This window comes from Aplidium turbinatum, chromosome 1, assembly GCF_918807975.1.
Source record: "Aplidium turbinatum chromosome 1, kaAplTurb1.1, whole genome shotgun sequence".
NCBI lineage: Eukaryota > Metazoa > Chordata > Ascidiacea > Aplousobranchia > Polyclinidae > Aplidium > Aplidium turbinatum.
This window is the reverse complement of record NC_137472.1, coordinates 32740106-32764267: the sequence shown is the minus strand read 5'-3', so window position 1 is coordinate 32764267 and position 24162 is coordinate 32740106. Positions and strand designations below refer to the sequence as shown.

General features: G+C 39.4%; 1 protein-coding gene across 1 annotated transcript; it reads left to right on the top strand.

Annotated features, from left to right (window-relative positions):
* The first annotated feature begins 20364 nt into the window (after nt 1–20364).
* On the top strand, nt 20365–23381 carry LOC145764933 (uncharacterized). The gene is made up of 2 exons (XM_082576640.1): nt 20365–20408; nt 20935–23381. Exons 1-2 carry the CDS (start codon nt 20365–20367, stop codon nt 23348–23350), a joined length of 2460 nt encoding a protein of 819 aa, XP_082432766.1. The 3' UTR covers nt 23351–23381.
* Nucleotides 23382–24162: the final 781 nt, after the last annotated feature.

Genomic DNA, 24162 nt, shown 5'->3' with positions numbered 1-24162 from the left:
GATTCAATCAAAGATGTGGTCTGCGGTCTGTTCCTTGGCACCACATTCACAGGAGGAGGAAGGGGCCATTTCCCATTGGTGCATGGTTGAGCGGAAAAGCCCGACGCCCGTACGGAGACGGTTGAGGCGCACCCATGCCTGTCTTGGTAGTGTCAGGCCGATGGGGCGTGTGTCGGCGTCGGGAATGAACGAATAAAGTCTGGTGATGAACAAGTGCTGCAATGAAAACAATATTTCCACTGCAGCACTTGACGGAATGGGAGTGTTATGTTTTTAAAACAGTTTTTCATCGGTCCGATTGTAAATCTGGATCCGCTTTTAACTTGTCCTCAGAGTCCGCTTCTAAATACTCCTGTAACAGGTTTAACGCGCATTGCTTTCTTTTCTAGGTTTTTGCGTAGAGTGGTGCAAAAAGTCCTCCGTGACTCTGTTTTATTATCTTTATCCTGCATTGCGGGAAAGCGGACTTGAGCGCTATGCATCGGTCTACGCCTTCCGACGTACACCTGACCCACGCTGCAGCCGACTGCAATGTCTGTTTCCGGTTGTCTACTGTATTTATGACTTAAATTTGGTACTACCCATAACTCGAAATCGATCACTGGGTAGCCTAGAGGCAATTATCGTAAAGTTTCTTGCCCAGAGAAACAACAGCAAGTGCGGGTGGCTGGAGTCGAACATGCAGGCTCTCGACTGCGAGCCCAACGCGCTAACCACTCGGCCACTGCTGCCGACCACCATCCACTTCGGGTATAGGCGAATTCTTCGTAAACAATTCTTCGTAAAACAATTGTTCGTAAACAGTTGTTGGTGAAATGAAATCCGTAAAAGAATTTTTCGTAAAGCATTTCTTCGTATACATCAAATCTCCATTGCATGCACGAATAAATGCTTTGGGAAGAATTCTTTTACAAAGAATTAACTTTACGAAGAATTGTTTTACGAAAAATTGCTTACGAAGAATTGCTTTACGAAGAACTGTTTACGAAGAAAACGTCGGACACCATCCACTTCAGTGTCGCTGCTACTCCCCTCTTCAGCAGAGCAGTTTGCTTCTTCAATTGCTTGAAGCATGTTCTGTTTTATTTTGGTCTTCAATTCAGCAGTGTCGCTTAATTGTCAGGTATTAAACACAGATAGGCTAAGTCTAAATTGTGGGTGGAATGCAGTCACAAGCTGAGAGAGAGAGAGAAGTTCTTTTATTTGCATCAACAGCACATGTGGAAAAAACAATACAAGATTACAATGTGAACTAGGTTGTTTTAATGTTTGCTGACGATGATGGGAGTGGCAGAAGGACCGAACTGGTCATCAAGTCTGCCACACCCGTGTGGTGTCATAGCTTATTTGACATGGAACGGTGTCGGAGTTGAACACAAATATATATTGTATACATTACAAAATAAAAAACAATACACACACGAAATTTAACAGTACAATATAAAACAGGAATACAAGAAGCGATGCAGAAATACAAAATGGCATAGGCTATACATACAACACAGCATAGGATACTGGTAAGGAAAAAGCGAATATACAGTAATTAGCGAGATACGGTGAGAATAAGTAAAAACAGTTTGATGGCACTATAGCCTATCAGTTACTTAATTTATACCCAGACATTAAGTGCAGTTTTAATTTTTTAGAAAACATACTAATTGTTTGAATTTTTCTTAGCTGTTCCGGTAATTTGTTCCAAGTGTTTGTTCCAAGAAATTTAATTGAGCGTTGACCAAGCTTTGTATGCATTCTTGGTTTAAAAAGTATATCTTTCTTAGCACCTCTGGTATTATAGTTATGAGTTTCATTACAAGGACGAAAGTACTCAGAAAAAATTGCTGGTAGATGTCCTTTATTGCTTTTATAAACAAACTTACATACTTCTATTAAAAACATGTCTTCGACTTGTAGCAAGTTGCTTTTATTGAACAGAGATTTGGTGGGAATTCTGTCCTTAATCTTGGTGAAGTTTAAACAGCGAATTATGCGATTGTGTACCAGATTTAAAGGATACAGTTCCGTTTTAGAAGCACGACCCCAACAGATGATACCATACATTAGGTGGGAGTGAACTAGAGCATAGTAAACTGCTTTTAATGTCTGGGAATTTACGCACTTTCTTAATCGATATAGAGCACCACAGCTTTGAGAAAGTTTTGTTGAGATTATATTGATGTGCTGTTTCCATGATAAGTCGCTGAAAGTGCTGAAAATTCATGCTGAAAGTCGCTGTCCTCGAACCAATGACTAAATCTAGTTTGTATTGCTTCCACAAGAACGTCCACCAACGGCAAGCAAACAGCAATGCTGTTGCTGGTTTTGATGTCAGACAATCTTTTTAGAGGCACTGCCAGCGTTACTCTAAATGCAATAAATTTCAGCTTCTTGAGGGTAACCAGTGGCGTATTTAGAAAGTTTCTTAGGGAGGGGCCAAGACATTGTGTCAGTCAGCCGCGTAGCGGCTGACTTGGCGGCTGGATGCCAATGGGGGTCTCGGAGTAGTACACACGGGGTAGTCTCAATGGTAGTAGCCTACACGGAAAGCTCAAATTTGGTGAAAATGGATGGCTGTTAATCGGTTCAAATTTTTTCTACTTGGGTTAAAATTAGATTTCTTTGACCCTTTTAATAGGGGTGGGGTATACCAAAATGTCATATGATGCGTCAGAACGGGGAGAGGAGGTTAGATGAAACCGTCAGAATACTGTCAGGTAGGGGAGTCCAGAATCAAGAGCGAATCCGCAGAAGTAAGTTACTGTTCCAATCAATGAACCAACAAAAGATATCATCACTTCAGAACATAAACAATAAGTTAGTCCTTCCAACCTCGAATACCTTTTGAAAATTCTCGGCGATTTGCAACGACAATTTACAGTTCCATGTGATGGCTGCGCTTGGAAAATATATCAATAAATGCATCATACTCGAGTAAGGCAAACCGGGGCGTGTTGTCACAGGTTTGGGGTTTTTCGATTTGTGCTTTTGCTATATACAATGCAAGTGATTTGGTTATATCATTCGTACGCTGTCCACTTACACTTCCTTTTGCCACTAGTTAAACTTCTTAATCGCAAAAGAATTTCAAGAAAATCAAATTTTTGTAAAAAAAACAAACATTGTGACAACACGCCCCAGCACGTGGCGTGTTGTCACAATGTTTGTTTTTTTTACAAAAATTTGATTTTCTTAAAATTCTTTTGCGATTTAAAAGTTTAACTAGTGGCAAAAGGAAGTGTAAGTGGACAGCATACGAATGATATAACCAAATCACTTGCATTGTATATAGCAAAAGCACAAATTGAAAAACCCCAAACCTGTGACAACACGCCCCGGTTTGCCTTACAAAATCAAATTTTATTACGTGAAATTTACACATATAAACAAGTTGAAATTAATTCAACAACTGCATTGGGTCTTGTTTCCTTGCCTTCACATATCAACCAAGGGTTCGGTAGTTTATGCCAAATTTTGCTTCTGCATCTCGTAAGCTGTGACCATCATCACAGCTGTGACAACTCGCCCCGACGTACGCAGTCGGACAAAAGTTTTAATGGCGACTAGAAAAGGCACGCTATTAACTTCTAAAGTGTCAGCTATACTCCTAACATAATAAACTAACATAATAAAAAAAAAAAAAAAAACATAATAAACTATAAAACTGATTTCATACTTGCGGTCAGACTGCTCTAACGAAAGCGTCACACAATTTTGAAAAGTTAGTGAAATTTACATCGATGACCCAATTTTTGATAATAATTTAATTTCAGCTAAACCTGCTGTCTTTTCTTAACTTTGCTAACCTCAAAATGAAGATGACTCTTAACGAAGCACGTGCTACAAATATAGACTCGAAGCAGTCAGTGCAAGTACAAAAAAAATTGCAGTGACAACACGCCCCTTGTGACAACAAGCCCCGGTTTGCCTTACAATATCCTTGTTTAAATACATCTGAGCTAGACCATCCAAACGTGGCTCGGCCATGGTTGTGCGGTAATAATTTTTCAGGTAGGCTACTTTAGTGAACTGCAACATGGCTCATTGGAGGCAGTTGTAATTGGAAGCGTAGCAAAGATTCGAAATAATTTATGGGTAATCGGATTAGTGTCGAGTTGTTCAGCAGCTTGACACGCATCCAGAAGAGTCGCAGGTCGTTTATCCACAGAAACTGCAAGCCAATTTGCTCTCCATCTTCGCAACTCAATGGTAGCTGCAAAGCAATTGCTTGGTTCAACATCCAGCATTTCATGGTAGAAGTCGAAAATCTCGTCGATCGGCAGTCCTCATCTTCATGAATCAATGACGGCAGAAATGTGCTGACTTTAAAAGCTAGCGAGCAGTGCTCATTGAATCTCTCGTGAATTAGTGCCATGCAATTGTCAAGAAAAGGAAGAAAAACTGTTTGTTTAAAATAGATCTCCCCAGTTTCAGCTGGAATGTTAGGTTGATGTTGTTGTCTAGGTGCTCTCCGGGGCATTCGGATTTCTTCGCCAAAAACTGAGCAAGCCTTGCCAAAAAGTTGGTGAAAAAGCCTATTATCGCCCCTTAGGTCTTGCAACACAGTTACGTAGCTTCTAACATTCACCATTGCAGAATTCAACGTAGCCTAGCCTATGTGTAACTTAGGTCCTTGCAGGAGCTTATTTGTGGTGCTGCAGCACCATTAGACGAGCCGCCACTGTATGCAGTGTATACTAGTGATTGCTTGCTTAATTAAATATTTTTAACTTACTGTAATCAAGATTAAACTAGAAGTTGATTTGGAAACTCAAAATAATATTGGCAAATTGTATCGCAAAAAGTAGCCTATACCCCCCCTCGCGCTAGGATGAATCATCCAAGCAATTATGTCTTCTGCTACAACTTTTTTTTGCAAAATTTGTAACTTACATATTTTTATTTTTTTTACCTGATCATTAGGAGGGGGCCATCGCCTCTTATCCTCCCCCCTAAATACGCTACTGAGGGTAACTGACTATAAGCATCAAGAAATTGCTTTTAATCGCTGCGTGTTTCTTGATGCTTAGGCTATAATCAGTTAGTTACCTTCAAGAAGTTGAAATTTACTGCATTTTTATCAATCTTTTCAGGTTTCTGATGAGGGCTTAAGTTTAACCAAAAACGTTTGACTGTTAAATTATTTGTGGGGAAAGTGGTGTAACGTGGACCAATGTGTAATTTGGACCAGTCCCCTAACTCAAAAAATAAAAATCGTTTTGTCAGTATTTTTGAACAGCTTGAAAGAAAAAATAATAATAGCCCGGATGTGAAAAACTCAGCTCATTAGGTTTAGAAACGTGGACGGGAGATTGGAATTTGTGGTTTTGGGTATGCTGATGTTATTTTGGGGAGTTGATTGCTAAGCGCTGAGACGTTATTGGCATGACGTTTGAGTCTGATATGATGTTGGTATTATCTTTAACCTATAAGGAGATGTTGTGCTCAATTACAAGACTTGTAACCAAGTGTGGAAGTCATAGTTGGTAATTTTTAACAGTGCATAACAGTGTGTAATTTGGACCAGTCATCTCACCTATGCAGCATCGCGTCAGTTCAAAATTCCCAAAGGTGTAGTGTTAAAACATGTCCATAACAGGCTACCAATAAATATGCTACACAAGTGTCAAAAACCATTGGTCGACAACTTGATCTTCCCGAAAATATTGAAGATCAACTGGTCAAACATGTTTTGGAAATGGAGTGAAGATTTTATGGTTTAGGGGCCATAGATTTAAGAAAGCTTACATATGACATTGCGTCTGCCAATAATATCAATACCCATTTCATCAGTGAAAAGGGTCTGGCTGAAAAAGATTGGCTTAAGGGATTCTTGAACCGTCATCCAGAAATTTCATTTCGAAGACCTCAAGCAACTTCAGTTGAAATTACATACTCTAATGGTCCAAAATACACACCCCAATGGTCCAAAATACACACCATATGTGTAATTTGGACCATTTTTGAACATTTTTTATTGCTTAATTATTCTGTATTTTTTTATTGTATGTGATTTATATTTTCTACACTGGTTTGCAAGTACCTAGACTGTATCTGGGTGAAAAATAATACACATTGACCGGAAGTTGGCTGAGTTGTGCTTATTTTTCTTTAAGGGGTTCAAAATACACACCTTTCCCCAATATGTAAAATGTATTGTTAGGCTATAATGCTCAACCCTGTTGTATTGTTGTGTCTTACCTGTCTTTGGTACGTATTGATTAATCGCCAAAAACAATTAAATTAGCTAAATCAGTTATCAAAAATCGCCAAAAAAGAGCCAAATCATAAATATGAAGCCAAACGTCTTAAAAAATTGCCAGATTTCTGGAATTTGGCGATAAATTCGCCAATATGGCAACCCCTCTCCACAAAAAAAAACAAAAGTAGAACCGCGCATGTACAGTGCTGCGCCGACACAGCTGCGAGAAACATGCATTATTGCGCAAAGCGCAGCAAACACCCACAAAGCAAGACACAAACACGTGCAGAGAAATAAACGGCAATTAGAAACTGAAATTTCAATGCTATGCAAAAGTAACTTGTAACTGTTGAAAAAGTGCTAAAATAGCAATTGGTTACCGCGTTTCGTTACCTTTGGAAAATAGTAACGAAGTTACAGTTACTCAAAAAGTAACTAGTTACTGCCCACCTTTGATTATGAGCTACGGCCTATTGCAAATAAACAACTGTGCGATTTAACAGTTCATTTAAAAACTTGATGGTTCTGCAATGTTTAAAATATTTTGTCAATTTTTCATGTGCTATCGTTTTAGCAAAAGCAAATGCATCAGTTTTAAGGCGCCTTTGAACAAGCTTTGGTAGGTTATAGATCGAACAGTTTGGCATCATCAATGCCAACATATTTCTCTGCCAGGTGCTTCTTTCGTGTGTGAGACAGACAATGTTTAGATTTCAGGGCAAGTGATGGAAAGCCAGGTGAGTGTAGCTTCGTCTAGTTCTGCTGCGCCGTGCATTCCATTTGGCGCCTTGTAAATGGGGCATTCAAGAAGGACATGGTCAGCAGTTAGTTCCTCCGCACTCGCAGAGTACAGACCGATAAGGGAATCCGCACCGTTAGCTCAGTGGTTACGCGCCCGGCTTAAGATCACGCGGCGCAAGTTGGACTCTCGGGGTGTGCGCTTGAGCAACGCTCGTTAAGGACTGCTCTCCATTCAGCGGCATCTAGTAAATGGAATAATTCCCAGGGAACAACACTTCAACAATGGAAAAACTTCACTCTGCCAATCTCGGTAACCGGCCCTGCGTCAAAAGCTTCTACAAGCAGGGCCGGATTTAGCTGATGGGGGGCCCTTTTAGATCGGGGGCCCCCGTGCAAAAAAATTTTTCGCGCCTTAGGCGCGAAAAAACATCTCTACGTCTACAGTAGCATCAGTCCAGTACTGCACAGCACTTTGCAGAAACTTTAAAGACCAAAAGGAAAAAAATAACACAAAATCACATTTTTTTTCCACATAGGGGGGCCTTCAAAAGTCAGAGGAGCCCGGGGAAACTGCCCCCCCCCCCTAAATCCGGGCCTGTCTACAAGTATGCGAAACTACCAGGAATGACCAATCAAGGCTTTGTCAGTCCGAGGATAAAGAGGGTCAAACCCCACTTGTAGGCTACATGTTGGAATGGAAGCGGCCAACTTCTGTTCAAATTCCAGATAGTTCCCACACAGGCGCAACCGAAATGTATCCTATACTTTGGTTTCGGACAGAAGCGTCTATTCGAAACGTTTCAATTCGCCTAATGAAGTTGTCTTAATCCAAGTAGGCAACACAGGAGTCATAGGCCTACAATGAAAATCCATCTGATATGGTCATCGAGGTAAGCACTACCTTTGCCACAGAAATAAATTTGTCATGACCACAAGCAATGCATTTAAAGTCAATAGGCCAAAGGCTTTTTCTTAAACAACGATACTTCTGTCACAGATAGGGGAGAGAAGTTGGGCAACTTTCTCCCCTAGCATAACATTGTAAAGGAAAAAAGAGTAGTTTATTGTGTTTTTACTTTTGAAGGTTTTTACGATCAGCCGATAGATCAACACACTAAGCGGTTTATATACGCCGATGATCTATGCATAACATCACAAGAAAAGACCTTTGTTGCTATAGAACAAAACCTTACAAAGTCGCTCGAGGAGTTAACACAATATCACACCAACAATCACCTCAAAGCTAACCCTTCAAAGACACAAGTATGTTCTTTCCACCTAAAAAACAGAGAAGCTACAAGGACCCTCAAAATCTCCTGGTCGGGAACAGAGCTGGAACATTGCCCTAACCCCGTCTACCTTGGAGTGACACTGGACCGTACTCTCAGCTACAAAAAGCACATTGAAAACACAAAGGCTAAGGTTAACACCAGAAACAATATCCTGAGAAAGCTTACCAACTCTGGGTGGGGCACTAATCCACAAACCCTCAGAATGACCGCATTGGCTTTGTGCTACTCCACAGCAGAATATGCATGCCCTGTTTGGAACAGGTCCTGTCACTCATCGAAGCTTAACTCTGTACTCAATCATTCTTGTCGTCTTATTACTGGGTGTCTGAAGCCCACAAATACCAACAAACTTTATCTGCTTGCTGGTATTGCACCACCATACATAAGAAGAGACGTTAGCAGTCAAGCTGAAAGGCTAAAACAAATATGTGATGAAAAACATCCTCTATATGGAAAAACTGCTGCACAAACCCGGTTGAAATCAAGAAAAAGCTTCCTAACAGACGTTCAGCCACTAACCTCAACAAAAGAAGAAACAAGACTTAAGCAATGGAAACAACAATTCGAAAACGACCCATCATACACTGAAATGAAGATCCCACCATCAGAGTCCCTCCCCCCAGGAGCAAACGCTCCTTGGGCAAAGTGGAAAACATTAAATCGACTCCGAACCGGTGTTGGACGTACTAAGTCTGCAATGGTGGAGTGGGGCTACGACACGGGCCCTGCTGTATGTATCTGTGGCACCGAGCCCCAAACAGCGGACCACCTTCTTGTTTGCCCTCGGCTTGCCACCCGGTGCAGTAGGTGGGACCTGTCAGTGTACAACTCCGTTGCGGAAGAATGTGTCAATCTGTGGTGTATCAACAAACTTTAGAAGACTCGATAGAAGAAGAAGACTTTTGAAGGGGGCCCATTTTTACTGCTAAAATAAAAATGTAGGCTACCAACTTTATAATAATATAGGCTACAAATAAATGAAGCAAGTGCTCTTTCATTTTCTCATATAGCCTACAGTAGGCTGTACATAGGCTAAATGTAAGATATTTTGACCAGGGATATCTAGAAAAGGGGATATGAAGACTCGCAACGATTGCCTTATTCTCATGACACTACCAGGGCGGTAGTTTGTAGTGCTTTAAACATGTGTTTCTTTTTTAAAACATAGAAAATTTTGTAGTGCAGCTGGTAGAATGAGCTACGGAAGACAGTTAGCAAATGTTACATAGAGCATATTCAAAGAATACTTATTTACAAAGACAGTTGAAAAGTTACCAGTAAGCTGTTTTTTTTAACAAAGCCTGATGCGGTAAGCTAGATGTAAAGCAAGTATATGGATAGTTGAATTAACAAGTAACTATGAGCATGCAGTGATTATCCAGGCCTGATGCTAATAGCGCAATGCAAGTTATCGTAACAAGATTTATTAAACTACTATCGGTGCCAATTGTCATTTTACGATAAACAAAAGCCCTTCTATTGCCAGACGTAGTAAAAGCCTTCGTATCCCCTTCTTTAGATATCCCTGATTTTGACTTACCCTATTGTAGGCTTAATAACCTATAGTTGTTGCCAACAGTTAGTGGAGAACGTGGTTTTAGCACACTAAAACTTGTAAAAATTGTTTGCCCTTCACCATGACTCAAAACTGATTGAACAGCATATGCATCTTGTGCCTCAACTCAGGCGTTGCAAAATCTTTAATATTGGATGCTATGATCCGTAACTTTGCATTGTAAGAGGTCTGAAAAAGAATGAATTGCATGCATGCTTTGTTGAGATATTTTCGTTGTATATAGCTTAGCACTAGGCTAGTGGTTCTCAACCGCCATCCGCTTTTCACTTCGTTGTTTCGTCATTTTCCTTACGTACCGGTAGGCTATGCATAATTTTATGCCATTTCTACTGTAATGTTCTCCTGTGAAGCTAGACTTATTTCAATCTTATTTCTAATAGTCAATTAGTTCAGTTCAGTTCAGTTGTTTTTATTTCTGACCATCATATCAAAAACAATACACGTCAACATAGCAAAGGTCGAGAAAAAGGTAGAAGCGACAAAACGTCATGTTGTTCAACTGATCATGTTGTTCAACTGATCGTACAAACAGTAGGGGATATAGAGAAGGCACTTGATCACGTGCCCCACCTAAAATCGAGAAAAAAAAGTAAAATCATTACTGGGCTAGCCTACATGTGTGCTTCTGTCTGTTTTTGTTTTATTTTTTTTGCTATTTGGGTTTTGTGGCCGTGCTAACTACTGTTATATAACCTAGGCCTACTACATACATGATTTTCCATTCAGGCACGTTTTAAACCTTTCAAGGTTTTGCCACCTTTTCCCGTTCATTAACGTGCTGGTAGGTCTATATCGATTTTCGTAGTTAGTAGCCTATCTTTTTCGTCCCGGACGCGTTAATGACGAAAAATAAAATGATTGATTGATTGATGTAATTTTTCCATGTTTTACAATTTTTGTTTTGCTGGCATTGCTATCTTAATCATTTAATTGACCTAACCAGCGGCGTAGGAATCGCATGTTTTCTGCAGTAGCCTAGAGCCCTAGATAGGCTATAAAAGGTGAGAATTTTTGTGCCTTTCAAAATCTAAAAACGTAACCAGCTCAGTGGCCGAGTGGTTTCGCCTTCGGCTCTGGTGCTGGTAGATCTGAGATCGATTCCAGGTCGGGTCAAACTGAAGACTTTAAAAACGGTACCGATTGTGTTCTATCCTGCATAGCGCAGTGAGAATGAGTCGGGTAATAATGTGATAACATCGTAAACCTGATATAAATTAAAAATGAGCCCTGTCGCTAAAAGACCTTAGCTGTTGTAGAGCGACAATAAATAAAACCATAACATTATTATTAATCTAAAAACGTAATACAAAATTCAAAGTAGAACACATGGCTCACCGAAGTCAGGGATATCTAAAGAAGGGGATACGAAGGCTCAGAGCGATTGCTGATTCTCATGACACTAGAAGGGCGGTGGTGGGTAACGCGTTAAACTTGCGGTTCTTTTTAAAATTGCAGAAAGTTTTGTAGTGTAGCTGGTACACTCAGCTACACAAGACAGTTAGCAAGTGTTAAGTAGAACAAATTTAAAGAATAATTGTTTGAAAAGACAGTTGAAAGGTTACCAGCTTAGCTGTTTTTTTTGACAAAACCTTCGCAGTTGGCTTGGTGTAAAGCAACTATACAGGTAGTTGAATTAACAAGTGATTATGAGCATTCATTGAATATCCATACCTGGTTGTAATATAGTGCAATGCAGGTTGTCATGACAAAGTTTATTAAATTACTATATGTGCCAATTGTCATTTTACCATAAACAGAGATTATTTAAGATAAATAGAAGCCCTTCTATTGTCAGACGTAATAAAAGCCTTCGTATCCCCTTCTCTAGATATCCCTGACCGAAGTGCAGTAGTCAACAATTTAACCTATTCCAGTGTTTATAGAAGTATGGCGGAAAGTGGGCCATGTGTAGGCCAACCTGCTAGACCTATATGGTAAAGTGGTGTCACCGCGGACGGATATACAAAATTTCCCAGAAAGATTATACAAGACCAGGTATAACTTTCGTCAATGGTGTGCTATTAAAATCATGTGCCATAAGAAAATTGATTTGAAATTTAATTTCAAGCAGGGGCGCGGGAAGTAGGGGTGCTCAAGGGGCTGCAGCCCCCCTAGAGAAAATTCAGCCCCCCTGGAATTTTTAATAATTACTTCAGCCCCCCCTAGAAAATTCTGACAATTTAAGGTAGGCCTACATAACATAATTTCAGAAATTTTTTCGAACAATAATTGCTACGATGAATCGAGTTCCTGTTACGTGTCGCACTCATCATTTGCAATAAAGAGTCGTCAATCACAGGGAGCTATACCTCTCAGTGGCGGTGCTAGCCACCTTCCCTACTAACACGGCGGTCCATCGTTTATTGGACATCATTCTGCAATATTTACATTTCATGCGTACTTCTGAACATTACAATAATGCATGATATTGGCATATTGTTTTGTCATGTCTGACCGACATGACAGAAGATACCGTAGTGCAATGAGAGGAGACACACGTGCAAGCATATTCGGCTTGGTAAAACAAGCACGCACGACGCGGCTTTATTTTGCGATTACCTGCAACGGGGAAATTTTTCAGCCTGCAGAAGCCGTCGCAAGACAGCTCCAAAGATCTTTGCTTTTTCAGCTTTGAAATCAATCACCATTCTCCGCGAACGGATTAAAAACCTCAGAAAAGATGAATTCGTTTCCATGCTTATGGAAGCAGCGAACGTCTTTGCGTCTGTCAATAACCTAAAGACGCCAAAGGATCCCCGAGTGAGAAAAACTCCAGCAAGATTTCGAAACACAGAGGAATCGGATGCTTTGTCGTCTGCGGGAGAAGGAGCGTAGAAACGACAATACATCGAAGCTCTTGATTTGGTTCAAGCTGAGTTTGATCGAAGATTCGACCCGGCGGATCTGCTTACAGCAGCCAACAGAGAGAAGGCCCTTTTGATCTGTGCAAACGGTGAGGAAAGATCTGATACTGAGATCAGCTTACCCAATGTCATCAGAAAAGATCGCCTAAAAACGGAACTTACTTTGCTCAGCGATGTTGTAAGTGGAAAAACCGCAAACTCCGTTCAAAAGGTTGCTGAGATACTATTGCAACTAAACCCTCAAACACTAAATCTTTTCAAAGAAACGCGAAAATTCGTGGAGCTCTGCTTTTGCCTCTCGGTTTCGGTTGCATCATCACAACGTTCTTTTTCTGCTCTAAGACGCCTGAAAACGTGGTTGAGAAGCTCAATGACACAGAAACGACTTATGGTACTCATGTTGCGTTGATGCTTGTCCACCAAAACATTTTGGACAGTGTGGATGTCAAAGAACTCATGACACAGTTTATAGAGAAAACACCTGAGCGAAATTCAATCTTCGGAAGCGTGTGAGAGCTCATTTCCACTAACTGTCGTTTTCATATAACTTTCTAATTTGTTCGTTTTCATTTTAATTTCCTGAACAGCTGCTTCGCTGTTTGCCGTTCTTCAATCTTCATTTGTTACAATTTGCAATGTGTGTGTCTTAGCGTCGTTTTTTTTACGCAGGAGGAGACCGAATGCCCAGTACCACTTTTAAATGTTCCCCCATGTAAGGGGGTCTGGGGGGCGTAGCCCCCCAGAAGCTGACAACACTACGACAGTTTCAGCCCCCCCTAGAGAAAAATAGTTCCCGCGCCACTGATTTCAAGTGTAAACCAAACTTCGTGGCATAGCTTTTACTGAAATCTAAATTTTAATTGGGTGCATTAAGTCAAACACGAAGTGCGAGTCTTATGCGAAAAGACAGAATATTGAAGTAGGCTACGTCATAGAGCCCACAAAAAAGCGATCTAAACAAGGCAAAATTGGGATCTCGAATATTTACATTGTTTATTTTGCTAAAAAATTTTGTGTCATTTAAATTGTGGTGCCTTTCATGTTTTTTTCTGGACCCGCTATTGCGTATAAACCAGCACTTTTGTCTTTCAACCTCAGTAGTAGGCTATTTTATAGATATTAAGGCTATATGACCTATTTTGTATAAGCAATTTAAAATAAATTTTGTCCCAGCACGCACTAAAATATTTGCCTAGGCCACACTGAATATTTGAGTATAGTTTTGAATAAGTTTTATTTTTATTTCCTAGCGCTCCTCTCCTAAAATAAACTTGCCTTAATACTGTGGTTACTTTCGGCAAAAAGATTTTTACTGTCCGGCAGTGTAAAAGATTAAGAACCACTGACGTAGGCTATTGTGTGTTTACAATTTTTTTTTAGACAAAATAGTTAGCAACAATGGTATTTCTGCTGCCAGTAAGTTATAATCAAGTAAATTATGAAGATTTTCATATCGAGAGAAGTTTTTTTTATCCATATCAATACGTTGGATCGAATGTTGAAATGAATTCAATTTCACGCCAATAAAAGTAGGCTAAGTTTATTGAGACGAACATGCAACGCACAATCATTTTTTTGCTTTTATTTTTGCTTAAAGATATTTTGCTAAGGCCCATTTTTCGTATTGTTTCCCGACCAGTCCTGATTTCTCTCGAAGGCTCTGGTCACAGAAAACAGACTTTTTCCTTGCGGTAGCCAGGGATATCAGGGATATAGCCAGGGATATAGCTAGGGGGGGGGGGCGGACCGCCCCGGGCGGCACGTCTGGGGGCGGCACTTTCAGACTACGATTTTTGATTATAATCTGATAAAAAAAACGCATTTCATTTTCACATGCTTTTTCTCGAAGGGGCGGCAAAATCTGAATCCGCCCCAGGGGCACATTCCCTAGCTACTCCACTGCTCAGCACTTCCATCCGCTAAATTCTATCATGTATATAACTTAGTGAAGACATCCTAAATGAAAGAAAACGTTACGGTTGTGCTTGTGGTCACACGGCGTTTTTCACAAACTTGTCACCTAAACCGATTGAGTTTATTTTAAACGTTTGAGTGTGCAAAAAATATTTTAAATACTCGAATTATTTTTAATAAATTATAAAAACAATTCCTTTCGACCACAAAGTGTTTGCTTCAAACAACTGTAGGCTACTCACGTTTAAGCAGAGATGTACGCAGCCTATACGCCGCAAATTCTAGGCGTAGACTTGCGGCGTAGACTTTTTTTACGCTAACGCTTACGGCCACATTTTTTTGGATAGTTGTCGCTTGAGGCTACGCCGTAAAGTATTCGCGGTTTTTTAGTGTATGGCGTCAACGTATACTTTTTAATGTCTTTTTTTTTTGCTACAACACGCCAATACCTTACAGCGTCAGTTGAAAGAATGTTTTCAATGGGCAAAGACATAGGCTATTGAAACCAAAACGCAGCAAAATGTCAGATGAACACTTTCAGATGCTTGTGTTTCTTCGTGGAAATTCAAAATAAAACTTGTTTGTTTCGAGTGGTTTATACCGTGTGAATGTTTGGCACCTAACAAACAAAATGAGTTTACGCTAGTGTATGCGCTGACGCTGACGCCGCCAACTTTTTTACAAGTTACGTCTACGCATACGGCGTATGGTTTTTCGAACGTTTGCGTTTACGCTGACGGCGTCAATATTTTTTTGTATACGCGTACATCACTGCGTTTAAGGCATAATAAATAAATAATCAGGTCATCTTGCCGACTTTATGGCAAGTTAACTGTCGAAACAAAGGAGGCCTACTCAAGATTTCATCTTAACTCATGAAATTTCAAACAACCTTAAATTTTAATTTGTTCATTGCCTAGCCTACCTGTTTCCCCATCTGTGTTGACTTTCATTTTCACTTTTAAGTAGGCTACGGGTAACTGAAAGATTTGCCGTTGTCGCTTTGGCCGCAAGTGAATTTTTTAATGTAGATTCGCTCGTGATCTATTTGGTTAATAAATGCAGCACTAATAAAGCTCTTCTCTATATATGCCCTTACCTAAGACTACTAATAAAACTTTTCTGTTTATGTGAACTAACCCAGCAAACTGTCCACTTGAAGCGTTGACTGTCTTTTCTATGAGGCTGGTAAACTGTTTGTTGCATTGAGTAATAAGGCTCATACTATAGGCCACTATAGTTTTTTGTTGATGTCAACGCAGGTTCAAATAAATTTTTTTTTTTTTCATTGTTTTTTTTTTTTATTATTACACAACAATAACAACACAGATAACAAACACAAAGATATTGTACTCATCAGCACATCAGCAAGATGCATGCAAGTTCTACCATTTCAATTGGTGTTTTTTCAAATTCTTAGACTTTACGGCGATCACTCGCTCTGATTGCTGAGTTTCTTTTACCGTTTGAATAAACTGGGAAATTGTCGGGTTAGCTTCGGCATATTTGCATCGATAAACAACATATCGTGCGCATAAAAGTAAACAATTCAACAAATTAGAATTCACAGTTCCAAACAGAATCAACTGATCATTAGCCATAACAGGGTATCTCAGTTTTGCTGATATCCAAGAAAAAACATCTTCCCAATAATTCTTTACAACATGACATTCACAAAACAAATGAAAGGTATTCTCCGTAGCAATTTTGCAAAATGTACAGAGGTTGCTCTCCTTCAGACCAAACGCAAACAACGCGTCATTGGTCACAATAGCTCTGAGGTTCAACTTTATTTGGAATGCTCGTAGTTTGCTCTCTAGCGTGCTGTAGTGTACAGATTTGTAAATGTTTTCCCACCGCGTTAGGTTCCAATTCAATCCAGCAATGTGCTGCCATCTGTTTTGTTGCCTTCACAATTTACACCTATGGAGCAACAGCGACATCTGCTGGTCGTAGATTCTTACACAAATTGCGATTTCCTTTCACACCAACAATAATCGCATAAAAGTAGCCTAAATAGAAATGAATTGTTGGCTTTTTTTTCAGACATAAACTCGTTGTAGATGTTTTGGGCGGTAGCCTAGTATAGATTCACACATGGCCAGCGATTTTGGAAAGAAGAAAGAGAAGCATCAGCTGTAGGCTAAGGTGTTTATTCTTGTCTTTGCAAAATGTTATTTTCTCATATCTTTATTTTCTCGGCTTTGTAAACCACACACTCTTTTCTTTATTGATTTCTTCATTTCATTCATTCAGCTCTTAAAATCTGTGACCATGTGCGAACTTTCACCCACCCAGTCAACGGCAAAAGTGGCAAGGGCAGACGCATCCACTTGGTCTTGAATTACACAGTAACGCAGAAGCTCACAAAAATATATCTTTGTCCTGAATTACCAAAGTCCGTAAATCATAAAACAGACAACTTCGCCTAATTTTAAACTTCTGTCGACCATCAACGAAAAATGAACAAAACTTTAATGTAATTGGAAGACAATGATGGTGCCACAAAGACAATTATAATTACGGTACTTGATTGTCAACAATTCTTCTAATAACACATTCTCTATGATGACATATTCTTGGAACGTCATTTTTTTGTCAATTCACAACAGAGTTTTGAAAACAGGAACGTTTCAAATGTGTGATTTGCTTTGTTTGAGTGACCTGTGACCCTTACCTACTCGCCCCTGATACTTTGTAAATTTATAATATTTCAATTCAACCTAACTTTATCAAAACATTTTTTTGATATTAATTGCAAAATTTACTGCAACTACAAAAAGATTAGACGCTACTGGTCAGTTCAGTTGTTTTTATTTCTGACCATCACAGCAAAAACAATACAGGTCATCATAGCAAAGGTCGAGAAAAAAAGTAGAAGCGACAAAACGTGAACGTAAACACGTGCTTGAGACCGAAATAGGCTACGTCTGTTCGGGGCCATCCATTGACTGATGGAATGAATAAAAGGAATGGCAGTAGATTAATTTTCCGAAGACAACAGTTTTGAATTTGCGTAAGCTTGTGAAGTTTTAGCCTCTAAAAATAAAACTTTCCCGATTCATGAATAAGTTAAAGATTTCCGCAATCGGTAGCTTTTGTGTATATTAATTACTCATGCTGCCACCTCGCGGCTCATTTCAACTTGATTTTGTTTGCGCATTGAGTCGTTTATACGGTATTGTGTTAACATGTCAGTAAAAGAGTGGTTTATTTTGTAAAAGAAATTTGGTGATGCAGCTGGCAGAAATGGTAATGAATCTCGTTAAGCAGAATCTAGTATGACACTGAGCACATTCTTTTTTTTTGTATTTGGACCACAGGACCTTCTTCAGTCACGTTTGTCTCCCATTGGTACAAACCTGAAGTTACTCTGTCAACAAAATTTTTTTGGTCGGCATCATTGTTCTTAACGAAGTAAAGATGGACAAAAGTGGACATTTTAAAGTTGATTTTCAAAAAATAACAATCGTAGTGGTTTGCTCCCAGAACATTGTGTTGAATTCATCTTATTTTGATCCCTGTTTGCGTAATTTGCGGCCTCACGACAATTGTTTAAAATCAGAGTTGCATTCCTGGGGGGCTCAGCCCCCCGAAATATGAAAACGATTGATGCAAAGGGGGGGCTCGTTCAAGCTTCCATTTTTCAGCTCTTCTGACTACACAACACCTTCTCGACTGAACAAGTAACACTTTAACAGCTTTCTCACAACAGAACTGCAAAAAAACACGAACATAAATTGGTAGCAATCGCCTTTTTCCGTGATTAGGTCCCGCATAGTTAGCTTAATTCTATCATGCCAGCTACATGTATAGTAAATCAAGCTTTTTGTAAATAGGGCAACAAAGAATGACATAAATTTTGTGGCTCTTTTGACATTCCAGATGTCCGCGTGTGTTGTGGCTCTTATATTGAATAGCCTTTCCCACCCATGTGCATTAAAATTTAGGAAGTTGGGTAAAATTTTCAGTGTGCGTTGTGTTGCGTCCTCACATCGTGGTATCAATTCTCTGTGGAATAGTTTCCCAGAATTGTATAAACACTTCACAACCCTTGCAGGAAGGAAGAATATTAGAGCAACAGATCGGGCCATGTTCAGAGGTCTCTGCATCAAAATGATCACCAAGGAATTTGTAGAAGACCTGGCGCTTTTAAAAGATTGTCTTCGACTCTTCGGCAATTATCGCTTTTGTCAGAAACTCTCCAGACTGGAAATATCAACTTCGTAGTAGCTAATCGTCACGTCAAATGGACTGTTAATTCTCTATTTCAAATTAAAAAACAGCTGTTCAAGGAAAATAGGCCTATTTGTTTGATGAAGTTGTTAACTTGAGTCCTGGAAGCACAAAAAACTACTCCTTTAAAGGCATAACGTTGGACCAGTTCAAAACTCGACGTAGGTCAGACTACCCTTCTTTTGATTGTAATCGGTTTATTCAAGCTTCGGTTGACAACATTGAAAGCAGGATGGTAGACACAAACAATAAAAATTCTGTGAAGAGCTTGGAAATTATTGTATCAGAGTTATGGCCTGCTGCAATCGAAGTTCCATGGCAAGAAGGGGAACAGAGATTATGAAAAATAGAGGAAAGATTTCATGTTACCACTCCTATTTCCGATTTTCATTTGTATGTTGACAATCCTTGCCATATACCAGATACGATAAAGTTGCTCAAGAGCGTAGTACTAAAAATATGATTGCTATAAGTTCTGCTGAAGCCGAACATGCTTTTTGAATGCGGGTTTTTGCAAGGTGAAGATTGTTGACTAAACTACACCGATTACTTATAGGCCTACACACTTTGTCTATAACAACACAGCTTGGTGTTAATAGAGCCCACCCCCCCCCCCAAATAAAATGCTAGGAATAAACCCCTGGTTAAGATGCACCGTTTTTGTTGACCGTAGGGGCGTAAACAGTAAAATATGTCGGGGGGACAAATAAGTATTATTGTACATGTCAGAGAGCCCGGTAACGAGTCGTCGAAAGCGAAGCACCTAGAGGGGATATTTTATTAATTAAATTCTCAATTTATTTAATTACATTCTCAATTTTACTTTTTTAGAGCATTTAGAGGTAGGCCTGTAAATTCATTCCTGTTGTTCAATAAGCAAATAGGCCTATTAGTGTTTACGATATTTTAGTAGCATAACTTTGTAAAATTATTTTAGTATGCAAAGTTAGAATATTTGAGCAATGTTTTTTTTTTTGCAATTAGTTTAGATATGGAATTGTTTTAATTTTGTTGGTTTTTCGCTCATGTTTAAGCTACTGAAGGGACACATATTTTGTTTACGAGTGCTTTTTTAGGCATTTCTACTGATTGGAAGATTTTCAAGTTTGTTTTCTGGAGTTTGCATTGTTAAACAAAAGCCCAAGTAACTCATTTTGACCTTTGCTGCGATTTGTTTGCCCATTAGCTCATTATGTAACGCTGCATCTTCTGTCCACTGAAAAGTGGACTTCAGTGATTCAGCATTTGAACAAAAGCAACCCCTCAAACTTCTATTGTCTTCAAAGAGTTTAACAACACTTAATGTGGTTTTGATCAGCTTCAAATTACCAATCTAACATCACCCTGCTAAAGGATCGTGCGACAAAACAAAAACCACAGGGTTTTGAATGCCTTTGTATCGAAAACGGCTGTAACTTAATCTCACCAGCGAAACGAAAGCACGAGTTTTGCTAGTTCTTTCCATTGTGACGATTTTAAGCGAAGGCAGCGGTCATTTCAAAGGGTTAATTGAGACAATTTTTTTTTACTTTAAAAATGAAGAAAATGCTGATTTATTCCCAAGATAACCCAAATTACATCAAATATGGGTAAGTAAAATGATCAAAGAGTATTGAAATAGATACAGTTGTACCTATTTGCTTTCAAAGACTTAGTTTTTCGACAAAGTCTTTTCAGTTTGCTTTGCTGTATTTAGCCTACTTTGTCTTATAACATTCACAAGAAAAAAACATCAAAAAGAAATACGGATTACCCTTACCTTGCTTTTTGTGTGTATGACAAACCAAATCCATCTACATAATTTTGATAATATTTTCGTAATTAAGTTTCAATCTACGAATCGTATTTTATTTGAGATAGAAAGATTTGTGTTGTTGAAACTTCCAAGGCGTTTGCTAGTTTTATTGAAATTACCTTTTTTGATTTGGTGCTTTCAACTCAACTATTTATAATGTTTTTTTACCGATTGTGATATCAGCAAACCAATCAAATAAAAGAATACCGATCAGCATTTTATTTTTTCAGAACACAGAGAAAAATAACCTAAAAGTAATTAAATTATAAAATTAACCGATCGATTTCTTTCCAACATTGACATCCCTTTCCTGTTTTCAGCACATTGGACCGGGATGGGTTAATTCTTCAAGTTATATTGGCCGATTCTGGAGAGTATATCTTTCTAGAGGGTGTGAAAACTTCTGCCAGTGCTTCCGAGCTACACCAACTCATCGATCGGCACACTGGAGTCCATCCCTCACATCAACGTCTTTTCATAGGGGGCGAAGAGATGAAACAGAACACAACCTTGCTGGACTATTATTCCACCTCGCACGAAGCGCAAGCACAAGGCGGATGTGTGCTAACGCTTCGCTGCTTTGTACCTTTGCTCTTGTCAACCTTGCAATGCCCTGGTCCCATGCTGACGGAGATTGAAGTGCGACCTAAACACGACGAACCGGTTTACAATTTAAAACGACGTATCAGAGATAAATTTCGAATAGAGGTTGCCCAGCAACAGCTTCATGTTCACCCTGTTGAAATGACTTCATTTGTTTTGCGCCGACCGCTAGATAACGCTAGACTGCTTTCATCTTATCTTTCGCATGGTAGAGATGGAAACTTTCTCGAATTGATTGTGATCGACCACGACCATTCGATGAAAGAAGATATCGACTCAAAACAGCAATTTTTTATCAGAATTCCCTGCAAGGTGATGAACACGCGAAACTGTGACGAAACAAGCGATTTAAAATACAGCACAAAACTGTATTGTCGTTCTAGTGATAAAACCATCACCGAGGAGAATAAGAACCTGCTCGGTTTAGATCGCTTACCTCCTCCCCCGCCACCACAAACACCAGAAAGTGATGTTTACAAGGAAGGAGCAAGCAGCGGTGCTCCTACTCCTACTGAGTTTGCCTATCCTGCAGCAGCATCTTCATCACCAGAAGACTGGTGGTTTACAATTCCAGTCCCGACTCATAAAATAATCAAGCGAGATCCGAAGGTTGAGGATATAGCAAGGTTGCTGCTAAATATTTTACCGTCAAACCCATACATTGTCGCAAATATGAAGCCCAAAAACGAAACGGATGAAACCGAACTAGACCAGATGCATCAGCAGCATTGGGAAAATAAATTGAAAAACATTATATTAAAGTTTTGTTCTTCAAAATTTGCTAAAGGTGGTCGGTTGCTACGAAATAACGATTACGTATATGAAGACTTACAAATAAGAAGAAATGAAATGCTAGTGTTTTTATCTTATCACAACACAGAGAAACCTTTAAATGTCCTTCCTACTTGGCATCACGGAACAAAGCCTATAACTTCAAACGAAGCAGCAATTCCGGCATTGAAACCTTTGACACCGCTTGAAAGTTACGAAGATAGTCAAATTCGATTCACTGCTCCACCTGAACCAATCCGTTTGGAATGGAAGATTGATCCTATGAATGCCATTGATTGTGGAGCCAATCCCGGTGCAACATTAGAACTAACTGGAGCTTCATTTTCCCGATGCTATGGCTCGTGGGATATCCCAGAGCACAGAAAAACGTATGTGGAAATAACAGCAGAAGGTTCTTTTAATGTTGGTGATTCTGGATTGGTTGATATGATAGAGTGTGATCCTGATACAGAGCAAGATAGTCTCGATTACGACGCAAATACGCTTTCGCAGCATAAAAAACAGACAAGCGGTTTGCAAGAGAAGCGACTGCAAAAAATAGTTTACTACGTTCAAGACACAATAGAAATGACTATTTCTGGCCCTAAAAATTTATCTACAGGTTTGAAAGTCAACGTCGGGTCGCAACCGTTTGGAAATTCAATGAACAAGTTTGTTGCTGAGCGAAAGATGTTGTCCGATTTTAACAAAGAAATTCGACGAGGAGAATACAAGAATCCTCCAATGCCTCTACCTGCTCCTTTTTACATGCGGTCTGATGAGCGATGCATGGAAAGTGCACCTCAACTGTCAAAAGAAAGTATAACTCCTTCATTTGAGGATCGGCGTGAGTTGAGCAAAACAGTGATTGGACAATGGTATCTATCACGCGAACGAATCACGGATATTTCTCTTCCCAGTGCCGAGGAAGGCGTCACCAGCGGTGCTAAAGCATTTTCTACGCACTGTTGCAGGGAAGTCGACGTTCAAGGAAGACCTAGCCTGGTCGTACGTTACAAAAGAAGAATGGATGTTCAATCGCATCCAAGCATTATTCTTCCAAAAGCTCAATTAGTTGATTCTTTTCGCAAGGCTTTGGATTTTCGTGTACAAGCTCAGTTCTACGTTTGCAATTTAATTGATGATGCATCTCCAAATCCGGACACTGCCGTTTTCACTGCAAGTGTCCGACAATGGGTGACGCGAATTGAGCACGAGGAACACTTACCAGATAATTGTGTACAACTTAAATCTCCGTTCAAAAAAATGGAGGCCACATTTAAAGTAAAGCTGGCCAACCGCGCGTGGCACGAGTCCCAAGGGCACGAGCCACAACCAACCATAGAGTTGCAGAAACCGTGATTCGAAAAATGTGCTATTCAACTTGTCAAGCTACCACACATAGCTGCAGCTCAGAACGTGAACTCTTGAAAAAACACTGACTAGCCTCTATTTGTTTTGCTTTCACGGCAAGCGATCGTGCTTGGCTTCTATTTTTTTTCAATTTTTTATGTGTGTTGTTTACTATAGGCTACGTACTGATACGTTGGAACTGAGGCCCACGGAGTAGGCTACAGAGAAACAGGTGTGTCTGTTCCTGCCAGCAATGTTACCTAAATGTTTATTTTTATTTTGTTTAACTAACAACAAATGCAAAGTATTATTTAAAATATTTAACTAGATTTGAAAGCAAAATTTATTTTGAGTAATCATATCTTTGGTTTTACTATCTATGACTTGTATTTTCCTTTGATTGTTTTTTAGCCTAGTATACAATTGAACTTATTTTTGCATTAGTAAATTTACTTGATTTAAATCAGTGTTTTTCAACCTTTTTTGGCCCAACGCAAAATTTTACCGCCCCCAACAAAACGATTAATTACGAAAAGCAAATATAAAACAATAAATACTATTAGTAGGCTACTACAAAAAGTGCTCAATGCCAAGCAAAAAGCCATGCAGAGCGAATTACATCAAATATAGGCTATTACCAGTCTCTAAAACCCTTACAAACTGTTTTACCCTAAAAAGTGGATCATCAGAAGGTCCTTATTCAAATAGAATTATATTTATATTAGAATATAAGGACCTTCTAATGATCCCCCTGTTAGGGTGAAACAGGTTGTAGGCTAAGGGTTTTAGAGACTAGTAGCCTAACTATATTTGATGAAAAG